We start from the raw sequence: 12,518 nt of genomic DNA, 5'->3' as shown, positions 1-12,518 counted from the left end.
CTTAAGACTCAATTCACTCATCTACCATTTACAACAAGATCAAGGAATGCATAAGAATGAGAGAAAAAACAACATGGGAAGTTGTTCATTTGACATTTGTTTTTGTTTTATTTTTCAGCTAGGACATAGTAAATGGAAAAACTGCAAACAAACAAACAAACAAACAAACAAACAATCTGTTGAAGATATAGTCAAAAACTGCTCTTTCCATTTTATCAAACAAACTGTGTACCGTTTCATAGACTCTCATTTGCTTCAGAGCCTCAATGAGTTCTTTGTCCTTTTCCCTAGCATCAGACTCTGCTAATTCTGCCACTCTCTCAGCCTCTTTAGTTCTATGTTCTAGCAGTTGTAATTTTTCCTGTATTTCTCTAATATGATTCTGCTGAGCAAGAGATGAGAAACCTGGAAAGAAAAGCAAAATTTTGCTGTTATATTTTGAATGATTAAGAATATTAAGCTATTTCTGATATGAGGTAACTGAGTGCTTTCACAAAAAGAAAAGGAGTACTTGTGGCACCTTAGAGACTAACCAATTTATTTGAGTATGAGCTTTCGTGATCCGATGAAGTGAGCTGTAGCTCACAAAAGCTCATGCTCAAATAAATTGGTTAGTCTCTAAGGTGCCACAAGTACTCCTTTTCTTTTTGCGAATACAGACTAACACGGCTGTTACTCTGAAACCTGAGTGCTTTCACTTTGCTTGGATTGAAATCTAGAAAAGTTGCCTCAAGTAAATTATTGTTTTGTATTTGAGTTTTGGTTTTCACAAATCTTTTAACTTCATTCTGAAATAAATAGTTTTACACTAGTTTATATTATGGCCTTTTTATTTTTACAAGCAACCATTACGGCAACTTATGTGAAGTTAGTTCATATAATGGAAAATAGCATTCCATTTGAGTTCAATGGCACAACACACATTTCAGGTGTGTAAGACTTTACAGGATCAAGACTTGATATACTAAGGCCCTGATCCTGCAAAGACTTATGTATATGTTTAATCTTATGCATTCGGATTACTTCCATTGAAGCTGAAGGAAGTGCTCACAGTAAATTAAGATAAGCATACATGTAAGGGCTTGACTACATGGGAAATGTATCTAGTTATAGTGGTATAATTATACTAATGTAGTTAAACTGTTACATTTATACTGGTATAACTCCTCTACATAAAAACTCTTATTCCAGAAAAATATTTTTTTTTCCCCAGCTCTTCTTAAACTGATTCCAAAGAGACATAAATTAAACCAAAAAGAGGCATTTTATACCAGAATAATTGTCCACAAGGGATATTACACCAGTAAAGTTATAGCAGTTTAAATTCACACCTTATACCAGGGGTGGGCTCTTCAGAAGTTAATATGCGGCTCCTTGTATAGGCACCGACTCCGGCGCTGGAGCTAGAGGTACCAACTTTCCAATGTGCCAGGGGGTACTCACTGCTCAACCCCTGGCCCTGCCACAGGCCCTGCCCCCACTCCACCCCTTCCCGGCCCATACCCTGAGCCTGCCGTGCCCTTGCTCCTCCCCTTTCCCCCGCCCCAGCCTAGAACCTCCTGCATGCCACAAAACAGCTGATCGGAAGGTGTGAGGAGGGAGGCGTAGGCACTGATCAGTGGGGCTGCCGGTGGGTGGGAGGTGCTGGGAGCAGGGGGAAGAGCTGATGGGGGGCTGCTGATATATTACTGTGGCTCTTTGGCAATGTACATTGGTAAGTTCTGGCTCCTTCTCAGGCTGGCCACCCCTGCCTTATACCCTTATAACTTCCCTATGAAGATAAATAAGGCCTAAATCTATGCAGAATCAGAGCCCAGCTTCATTTCTTTGCTTCTGGAGGTCTAATAAATGTTCTCTTACTCCAGTTTGTATTTGAATTTAACTTACTCTTTTTAAAGGTAATTTTTCACAGTCACAGTGAAATGATCTACTTTTAAAATTGGTATATAGGCAATCTATTACTGTTTGTATATATAACTATGCAAGAGAAAATGTAACTATATTTCTGAGTAAAACTTACATAAGTCTATAGAACTTGAAGAAATATGACAAGTATTTATAAAACAGACGTTAATACTAGATACTTCAATAACTATAAACAATTAATCTGATCACACCCACACACTGAAAGCCAGTCCCCAATGTTTGTAAAATGGAAATAGTGAATCAGTAAGAGAATAAATTTCATTCATAATCTTTAAAAATACTGAAAACAATGTAAAGTTTTAAAAAATGCTCATTACAAGTTGACAACATATATCTTTAAATAAAAATTTCAACTTACCTTTATCTTTTTGGAGTTCATTTTTCAAATCCTCAATAATCAATGCATTTTTTTCCATTTCTTTTGTATATTGTTCAACTTGCTCAGTGAGCAACCTGATCTGACTGTCTCGTTCTTCCACTCCCTACAAAAATGCAATTATGTTAGAAAAGTAATTAACATTTAATAAACTACTAACACAGAGTAACTTACTACTTTGAACAGAAAGAAAATGAAGAGATGTAGAACAATTAATACAAAAAAAAATCTGAAAGAAAGAAACAGTAATACTTACAACATAAAGTTCAGATATTATCTAGTAGTTGGGTATATAAACGCAAAGCAGTAAAAATAAAAGAAAAATAGTGAAAAGTAAAATATACAATTAATACTAGCTTGTAAAAATAGTTCTTAAAGCAATACCCTTTAAATACATATTTATTAAGCTGTTTTGAGATATATATCAACTTCAGTGGACCAACCAAAGTTAAGCATGTGCATGTTGGCAAGATTGGGGTCTTTCTTGCAAATTCCTCATAAGCATCTGGTCCTGGCTACTGACAGAGACAGGATTCTGGACTAGACAGACCACTGGCCTGTAGGGCAATTCGTCTGTTCCTGGTTGCATGTGTCTTTCAGAGGTTTAGTGAAAATTTGGTTGGGATTTCTCAAAGTTAGAGGTTTAAAAAATAAAAATGTACTTTGTACCATCTAGTTCTATATGTGCAATGTAAGCTCTTAAAAGTATGCCACTATTCTACAGATTCTGTGCATGCATGTGCAGCTTCGGAAACTGCATACAGAGTATAATGTATTTCTCTATGCTGAGTGGAAGGAGAACAGTTCAAAAGAAGTCACAGAAAGACTGTATAACAGAAAAGTCTCAAAAACAACAGCTGAACTGATTTGATAAAAACTTTGCAGAAACAAAAGTTCGGTCTTTGGCAGAAATCAAACCAGCCATATTTCAGCTGAAAGGTAAGAGACTGACACAGTTGCATATGGTTTTACAATTCCTTATTTCTAATGTCAATAATTTTCTACAGCAAAAGTGAAAGGACACCAAATTTGTGTGGAACATGAATAATGTTGGGACTAAAATGAGGGACACTTGAAAGGAGGTAAAGCTTTGCATAGATCTGAAACAGATGCTCAACTGCCCAATGACATAGTGTTTTGACACATGGACTGTACAGGCAGTTGTTTAAAACAGAGGTTATGACACATGCACGTTTGCATAGACTGTACCTGCTGGAGTGCCATAACGTTGTTTTTGTCTGCATCAAGTTGAGCCATTTTCAGTTTCTCTCTCAAGTTAAACAACATCTGCTGATATTCTATGATTTCATCATCTTTAGAAGCCAAGATTCTCTGCAAGGAACATAAGCAACATAATAAGGAGAGACACTTACAATAATTCCTAAACGTAACATGCAATCAGAAACTACTATAAAGTACCTTCCATTCTTCAACTTTTGCATTTACAGCTGCTATGAGGGGATCATCTTCTTCATTTTTTGCTTTAAGTTGGTCTGTTAGTTCCTGGGTCTGTAAATTGACATTGATTAATTCCATAAAAATTTACACATTATATTATATTATACACACACACACACACCCTGTAAATATACTTATTACATTAATGCTATAGCAGTGATGCAAACTTGTAATACACTTAGAGGAATGTTAACATTTTATATGAAGCTTTTTTTCTATGATTTATAATCAAGTTCTCAACATTTGTGCTGGGTTTCAAGTAGGCTCTCTAGTCAAGAACCATTTTTTTGTTTTGTTTTGTTAAAGAAAGTAGCATTTTTTCTTATTTGGAGTTGAATAAAATAAGCTGAACATTTTTTCTCTGCTAGAAAGAAAGCTGCATTTTTAAAACATTAAAAAAATCATGTCTTAGGTTTAAGGCAAATCGCCACTGTGCAGCATTGTCCAGAAAATTACATACCCTTCAATAATGGACAAGCCATTTATTACCTGAAACTTATACTGTTCATTTTCCTTTCTTAATTGGTCCATAACAATATCAGACTGCTGCACAATAAGTTTCATTTTGTTATACTCATCAGTCATCTTCTCCATTTCCTGCACTGATTCTTCCAAGTTCTTCCTCATTTCCTGGTTTTGAGCTTCTAATTTCTCATTAGTTTCAGTCAAACTCTACAAAGTTAAAGAAAAAGTTACTTTTAAAAATATATGGTTTGGTACTTCAAATCTTGTATCACTATATAACTGTTGTACTAAATGTAGGGTCTGGAAGGTTTAGGGGATTAGTAATGGGATACACTCTAGATGACCACTTGAAATCCAGCCCAGTCTGTTAGGCACTGAAAGGTTATGCCAAATGACAATAAAATGATATCATTATCATTGTACTAAATTGATTAAGCATCCATAAACACTACCTGAATTTCATCCAGATATTGGACAAGCTCAAAGTTCTTTTTGGATAATTGAGATCTGTAATCAGACTCATCTCCTCTACGTGACATATGCATTTCCTTTTGTGAATCTATTTGTCTCTGGTAGTCAATTACATCCTGGCGAAGTTGTTCATTCTGCATACAAAGAAGCCCCAAAATAAAGAATTAGTAAAAATTAGAGGTTGAAAATCCTATTTTTCTAGAAAGCTACCACACGCATTTAGGACAGTAAAAGCTCATTCAAATTCCTACAGTATGCTTTTGAATACCTTAGATCCTCACCTTTTTCTTTATTCGTTTTTTCTCCAAATTAAAAAGGACAGAACAAAGTAAGAAGAAAGGAGATGAAAAGCAACACAGAATTAGAAATAATACATTTAAAAAAAATAAGACAAGCAAAAAGACAAAATTTTTAAAAATGCATATCTTTATATACATTAACAAAGAATAATGGAAATATATATTAGAAATTAAAAGACTACCAAGCACATAGCTTCTAAACTTAAACAGGTGAAACTCATCAGTTTTGACTAGGTAGGGAAAAATTAGTTTTCAAAGTCTCAAACTCACTGAAAGTTCACGATCTGGAAATTTCTCAGCAGATAGAAAAAATACCAGAAACTAAAAAGGTTTGTAAGATTCTTTTGAATGTCCTTTAAAACTTGCTCTAAAAGGCAGCCAAGTGACATTTCACACAGCCAGTCAACAGGAATATAGAACACTACAACCAATGACATGAGAAAGGAGCAGTGCAGCAATGGCATTGGTGGAAGAAGTGCATCTTGGTAGCTGTGGCCTGAAAGAGGACCTAACTGATGGATGAATGTTAGAAAAAGAGAAGGGAAAAACTGCAAAAGTTCCCACAAACAAGAAAAGAAAAGTGTCCAGTTGCCTAAAATACCCTATGAGTATCACTAAATAATCCACCCTGAGAGATCAGCCTAACCATTATTTTACTTCATTTTGGCATCTGTTAAGGAAAAGTTAGCACATGTGACTCCATTTTGGTTTGGGGCCACCATTATCTAAAAGCAAGCACATCATGCACCAGGAGGAGTCTGTCTTCTGCATTCCTGTGAAAATCCTCCTCCTTGTCTCCAGCCCGCCTTGACTCCCAGTATCTGTTTTTTTGTCGGTCCCTAACTCCCTATCTCCTGGCCTTTGATGTGAGGCCTCCCATCCTGATAATAAAAGTTACTAATGCATGGCTTTAAGACCATGCTATGTAATTAATATACTGGTTTAGCACAAATAATGCACCAAGCAGAAATAGGTGGTAAATAAAAAAAGGGTTTGTTTATTGGCTAAGGTTTCCAATGCACGAGGGCAACATGCTTTGCTAAAAAGTATATAACCTTTGTATAATCTGTACTCGGGGTCCCCTCCTGGCTAGCAGGGGGGCACCACGCTCGAGCGTAATAAACTTAGTATTTTTTGGGAACTCTGCAGTTGTGGACTTTGTTTATGTGCCTCAGCCTAGATTCGAACTGTGCGTGACCTACCAGGTGTAATCCGTAGCATTTGTGTGCATGTCCTACCAGGTATAATTCGCAGCAGTTGTGTGCGTGTCCTATCAAGTATAATTCGTAACACATCTAAAGTAATGCAGTATATTTAAATTTAAATTATTGTATATTATGACTCTAAAAAAAAGGTTTTTATTATTTCATATTTTTATTACAGTAGACCTCAGAGGCTCAGTCAAAATAATGGCCCCATTGTATTATGGGCTATGCAAATTCAAAGACAGATGCAATTCCTACCCTCGAAGAGCCAAGTTTCACCAAACATGTACTTCTTTTAAAGGAGAGTCTTAAAATCTTAAAATCTAGAACTTAACGTTTCCCTAGTTCCAGTACTTGATAAATGTGCCAAAATAAAATTAGACTGTTGCGTCAAAAATTAAAGAGAAACATATATGAAATAAATTAAGTCAGTCCATTAATTCGATAGGTATTGTATGAAACACTTTTGTACTAACCTCTCTTCTTAACTTGCTGTTTTCATTTTCTGCATCCTCATTTCGAAGAGCAAGCTAGAATGACAAGAATAATGTCTTTATATATATTTTAAATAGCTTAACTGTCATATGTTATGGAATCTCAGAGCCAAGTTCTATACTTGGATACATACTGGAGAAGACAATGGGAGGTACTTCATTTGGTCTTAAGTTTAGAATTCCTCAGGAGAGTAAGTAGTGCTGGCACAAACCACTCAACTACATACATAAGGACTAAAGGCCATCTAAAACTCAATTTGATTTTCTACAATTAAATGTATCATATATATAGTGCTTTTACAGTCTTAAAGCACCATAAATACTTTAACCATCACAGCAACCCTGTAAGATAGGTGATACTATTATTCCATTTTAGATATGGAGAAACAGACACACAGATTAAAGGTCACAAAGTGAATCAGTGACAAAACTAATGTTAGAACTGAGGAGTTCTCAAACCCCACACCATTCATGTTCCCCTACTTCATGCAGGCTCTCAAAAGTATGCATTAGAATCTTATGATAGTTTTAGAGATGTTGAATTGAGAAATTTCTTACCTGATCATTTTCTTTCTATTAGCAGCTTCTCTCCAAATTAATTACTCATGGACTAATTAATTCCTCCACCTGGGGAATTCACAGGTAGTCCAATGTTGTTGCAGGAGACTTGAGGGCTAAGCTTCACCCTTCAGCTCAGGCCACCAGAAGAGTTCTTGCACCGTCACAGAAACATTCCAGCAAACAATTATTAGCTTTAAGGCAACTATACCCTTAAGACAACATATGTCTAAATCTTCCTTTAGAGAAAATTTTCAGTTATATTCTGGTGAATTACCAGACTACTAAACTGGATGAAATTCAGAGAGAAGCTGCTAACTGAAAGAAAATTATCAGGTAAGAAATTTCTCATTCTGTTGCACAGCTTCTCTCCTCATTTATTACTCATGGGAAGTAGCAAGCAGTGAATCCCAGTAGTAGAGAGGGAAAGGAGAAGCAGTTTAATTATTATAGTAGAATAATATGCAGGAAAGGAAGATCCCCCCACACAAAGCAAGAGCTTTATGAACTAAGGAGCTGTGTGGGAACCAAAGCAGTAGCATCTTCCTACCAAAGGCTGCAGAGGAAAGAAAACTTACTTTGTAAATCTTCCTGAGATGAGGCTCATACACTTTCCCCCAGTGCCTTTAGGGACTTCTACAAACAGTTTCCCATATGCCTAACAACTGTTGCAGGATTTTTACATCTTGCCTGCAGCAACCTCAAGCTCTTGGCATTTTGGATAGAATAGGATGAACCAACTACAGTTGGTATACGTACTCCATATGCTGGAGCTATACCTTTAGAGCTCCAGGAACGCGCATTTGTTCCACAAGCTTCCAAGGGTTCATACAAAATGATGGAAGAACTATTTCCCAGGAATCGTGGCAAGAGGAACTTACCTTGAACAGAAAAATTTCTGGAGCTATAAAAATAACCTTTTCCTTATGACAAAGTTCTTGTATGGATATGGGAACTAATTCCAAAAGTTGCCTTCAGAGGCAATGGTGATGAGAAAGACCAGGCAAGGTATGTCTAATTTGTCACTGTGATTAAACTTGGCACCTGATGCTAAAATGGAGTTTACAAAATGCTGGTATGGCTGGTATCCACGTTTCTAAGTAGGACTCCAACCAAACCTCCTGGAGAAACTCTAGTAAAGCTAAAATCGCCAGAACTTTGGGATTATTATTTGCATCACATCTAGTGGTAAAGGCCCCACTGTGCTGAGCACAGTGCAAACACTACCCCAAAGAGCTTTCTGTTTCCCCTCACACCAGAAACATAAATTTGACCAGATCAATTAATTATTGTGATTGACTTCTGTCTGGATACCAAACTGTATTAGAATGAATGGAAAATCCATGCTGAACTACACTTCTCTTCTGATACCCAGGCTGTTAAATGCAGATGTTCCCAATCTTAAAGGAGGAGTCCCTGCTTCAAGAGGTCTGGTGTTTTCTGCAGGTACAATATGGGGTTGTTGGCTGTCTGGCATGTCTAAAGTTTCTTCTGGGCCACTAGAGCACTAGAGCTGGAGCACTAGAAGGAGGACCAAAACTCTCCCTTTTCTTCTTTTCTGTATCTTTTAGGTGAACTCTCTGGAAAGGTAGCAGATTCTCCTCTACCCAGGACATTATTTCCATTACCATAGAGAAGCTTTGACCTTTTGTTACGCCTAGTTTTGGAAGTGATATAAACACTCATGCCTCAAACATAAGCAAACCCCTTACGGAAAGTAGGAGGAGACTTCCGAGAGTACCATAATTGCCCACTATGTATTTTCTTGCATCTCCTACTAATGCGGCTGGTACGGGTTGCACCATAGACAGTATAGGGGACTTGATGGACGGCTGGTATGAACTCCTAGGGCCATGTATGTGATGTATTTTTTAAGATACACCCAGACAGAGGTGTCGAAATGAACTAAAAGGATGTGTACTATTAGATTTTGGAAATCTTGTATGCTTGCTTCCATAGTAAATATGCAAAGATCTAGATTGAAAACTGGGTTGGCTTTCCACGTTATTTGCACTTACTGTCACAGTTCAGGAAAACTGCACCTCTATTCTCTCCCCCATGGTCGCTCGAGGGCACCCACTCTAGGCTCTTGGCTTCTCAGCTGTCACCTCTCTTGGTTGGAGACCCATGTCTCTCTCCATCGTGGGCAGGATTTTGTCCAGGACACAGTTTCCTGCCTACACTGTGATATCCCCAGCAAGCTAGGCTGCCTAAACAGGCCAGTGTCTGTGCTTTTCTATCTCTCCGAAGGCTTATGGAACATGTGATTGCCAGGAGTCATAAGTTACAACACAGCCTTTTATAAGCAAGCACATTTATTCTTAAGCTGAAAGCATTAGAGATATTAAAAATATTAAAATAAAAGTTCATCTATGCATGCTAAAAACTTACAAGCAGTCACTCATCAGTCTTTTGGGGCCTCAGTAAGCTAAAGTCCTTCTAACTCTTCCCAGGAAGGATTGGGGGCCCTTGAGCAAAAGGTCCTGTCCATTTGATTAATCAGAAAGAAGGCACTAAGTCAGTTTAAACTCAGGTTATTTTTTCAGAAGTCCTTTTTTGTCTGTTGGTCTCTGGAGAATCCAGTTTGAACTAGTATATGCAAGCTTCGCTAGGTACTTCTCTGGAAATGTCGCAATCTGAGTGAATTTGCCCAACCACTCCACCCTGTTCTCAGTTCCTGGAGAAGCTGTGGTCACCCTACCCCATGAAATTATATACAGTCTCTTGCCCACAATAATACATACATCTAATACCATAACGTCTTTCAAGGATATTGCAGGAAATTTCTATATCTGTCACACTTAGCTGCCCACAAAGGGGTATTTGGATATCATCTGTGAATGACACCTAATTTACATTGCATCAAGTGCATCGTTCTATGTCCTCAGAAGGATTTTTAGCAGGTATATTTTGAGAAAACCCACTCATGGGATGAAGCTAATGCATGGCACCAGCAATCCTAGCCATTAGAGATATATGGCTATTGATGATCCCTCAAGAAGTGATTGATGCAATGAAGTTTTAGATCTTTGCAAGTCTTTACCATTATGGTAAAATTACAGCCAAAGACATGTCTCTTTTTGACATGTTGGTGACAAATTCTCTGCATTGGGATCAAAAGATCTTGATTATGAAGAACTGGTGGCTATGAATCCTTTTCAGCAGCTGTTCATTTATGAAAGGGTCCATTTCTCTGGACAGGGTACTGATTGGCATGTTATCTATGCATGGGTACAGGTGTGTAACATGTCATCTGTGCCTTGCTGTGACTACTTTCACCACTTAAGATTCTGGGTACAGAGGACAGCTCAGAAAGAAGAGTCTTGCACAGGAACTGTGATCTCTTGTAAACAAACACTTTATGTCTTTGTCATTGTGATGGCGTATACAAACCCCATACTGGGTCAGAAGGGGTTAAAGGACAGCATTGGGCCCAGGTAGCCCCGCCCTTCCAACCCTGCAGAGCATGCTCCAACTGCAGAAAAGGTTGAAAAGGGAGCAACCCAGCTCAGAAGAGGGGAGGAGGACACACCTATCCTGAAGGCTCCTGTCAAGGTCACCAGAGAAGCCTCCCTGAGGGAAGTGAGACTATATGCTGAGCCGGTTGGCACTGACAATTCGGTTATCTGGGACTGAAAGCTGTGAGAGAAAAGCAGCACTAGGAAGCAACCAAGGGAGAGTAAACTCAGGGGGCAACTTTGGGGCCCAGATACTGTTGACCCTTCTACAGCCCTGGGTCAGAGCCTCCCTAGCAATGCCCCCCACTACAGGAAGAACTCCGAGTCACGTGTACCCCTCACTGCACCACTGAGTAAAGGAGGACCAGGACTGAAAGACTGGGAGGGAGGGGGCACCATGTGTTCTAACCGCTAGGCCACTTAACCCACCAAGGACTCTATTACAGTCATGCTGAAAATTTTGTTGCTTTGGAGGAAAACTTCTCTAGGTTTCTGTGACACTCTATACCTCGGGGGAGCACCCTGTAACCACCATATTCCTCATTTTTATATAATTGTGATATTGCATATAAACCAGGCCATGTGAGGTATCAGAGGAAAGGTTATGATCCGCTAAAACCCACTGTTCCATCTAAATATGTACATCATTAATGCATATGAAGTTAGGAGAATGTGTTGTATGATTCTCACTAAAATATGCTGAGAGTTGGGGAATCGTCCAGGTATTAGATCCCCAGAGACAAGGACAAGGGGGCTAACCAACACCCAGGCGGGTGTCAAACAACCATCAATAGCCATTGTCCTGCAAGGGTTACAGTTCAATGACTCATTTGCACAAGGCCACACCAGGGGAATTGCTCAACCTTGACTGGTGACTCAGCAATGCCCACAAGTCCAGGCATGTCTGGTGTTCTCCAAGCACATGGACTTAGCCCTAGTCTACACTAGGAGTTGAGGTCGAATTTAGCAGCATTAAATCGATTTAACCCTGCACCCGCGTCCACACGACGAAGCCTTTTTTTGCGACTTAAAGGGCTCTTAAAATCGATTTCCTTCCTCCACCGCCGACAAGGGGATTAGCACTGAAATCTGCTTTGCTGGGTCGAATTTGGGGTACTCTGGACGCAATTAGACGGTATTGGCCTCCGGGAGCTATCCCAGAGTGCTCCATTGTGACCGCTCTGGACAGGACTCTCAACTCAGATGCACTGGCCAGGTAGATAGGAAAAGGCCTGCGAACTTTTGAATTTCAATTTCCTCTTTGGCCAGCGTGGCAAGCTGCAGGTGACCATGCAGAGCTCATCAGCACAGGTGACCATGATGGAGTCCCAGAATTGCAAAGAGCTCCAGCATGGACCGAACGGGAGGTACGGGATCTGATCGCTGTATGGGGAGAGGAATCCATGCTATCAGAACTCCGTTCCAGTTTTCGAAATGACAAAACATTTGTCAAAATCTCCCAGGGCATGAAGGACAGAGACCATAACAGGGACTCGAAGCAGTGCCACGTGAAACTTAAGGAGCTGAGGCAAGCCTACCAGAAAACCAGAGAGGTGAACGGCCACTCCGGGTCCGAGCCCAAAACATGCCACTTCTATGATGAGCTGCATGCCATTTTAGGGGGTTCAGCCACCACTATCCCAGCCGTGTTGTTTGACTCCTTCACTGGAGATGGAGGCAACACGGAAGCAGGTTTTGCGGACGAGGAAGATGATGAAGTTGTAGATAGCTCACAGCAAGCAAGCGGAGAAACTATTTTTTCCAACTGCCAGGAACTGTTTCTCACCCTGGACCTGGAGCCAGTACCC

At 39.3% G+C, this 12,518-nt stretch overlaps 1 protein-coding gene across 7 annotated transcripts in view; it reads right to left on the bottom strand.

Annotated features, from left to right (window-relative positions):
- CEP290 (centrosomal protein 290) overlaps positions 1–12,518 on the bottom strand; it is a 111,033-nt gene that overhangs the window by 79,948 nt on the left and 18,567 nt on the right. For all 7 annotated transcript variants that reach the window (XR_007354565.2, XM_048835631.2, XM_048835633.2 and 4 more), the window contains exons 7-13: positions 6,677–6,730; positions 4,678–4,830; positions 4,250–4,432; positions 3,722–3,811; positions 3,512–3,634; positions 2,285–2,408; positions 233–405 (exon numbers count right to left, since the gene is read on the bottom strand). Coding sequence is in view for 6 of the 7 variants with exons in the window: in XM_048835631.2 (XP_048691588.2) it covers positions 233–405; positions 2,285–2,408; positions 3,512–3,634; positions 3,722–3,811; positions 4,250–4,432; positions 4,678–4,830; positions 6,677–6,730 (900 nt within the window). In the remaining variant the exon portion in view is untranslated. The remainder of the gene's footprint in view (positions 1–232; positions 406–2,284; positions 2,409–3,511; positions 3,635–3,721; positions 3,812–4,249; positions 4,433–4,677; positions 4,831–6,676; positions 6,731–12,518) is intronic.

This window comes from Caretta caretta, chromosome 1 (assembly GCF_965140235.1).
Source record: "Caretta caretta isolate rCarCar2 chromosome 1, rCarCar1.hap1, whole genome shotgun sequence".
Taxonomy (NCBI): Eukaryota; Metazoa; Chordata; order Testudines; family Cheloniidae; genus Caretta; species Caretta caretta.
The sequence above is the reverse complement of the archived record's forward strand: the minus strand, read 5'-3'. Positions and strand labels throughout refer to the sequence as shown.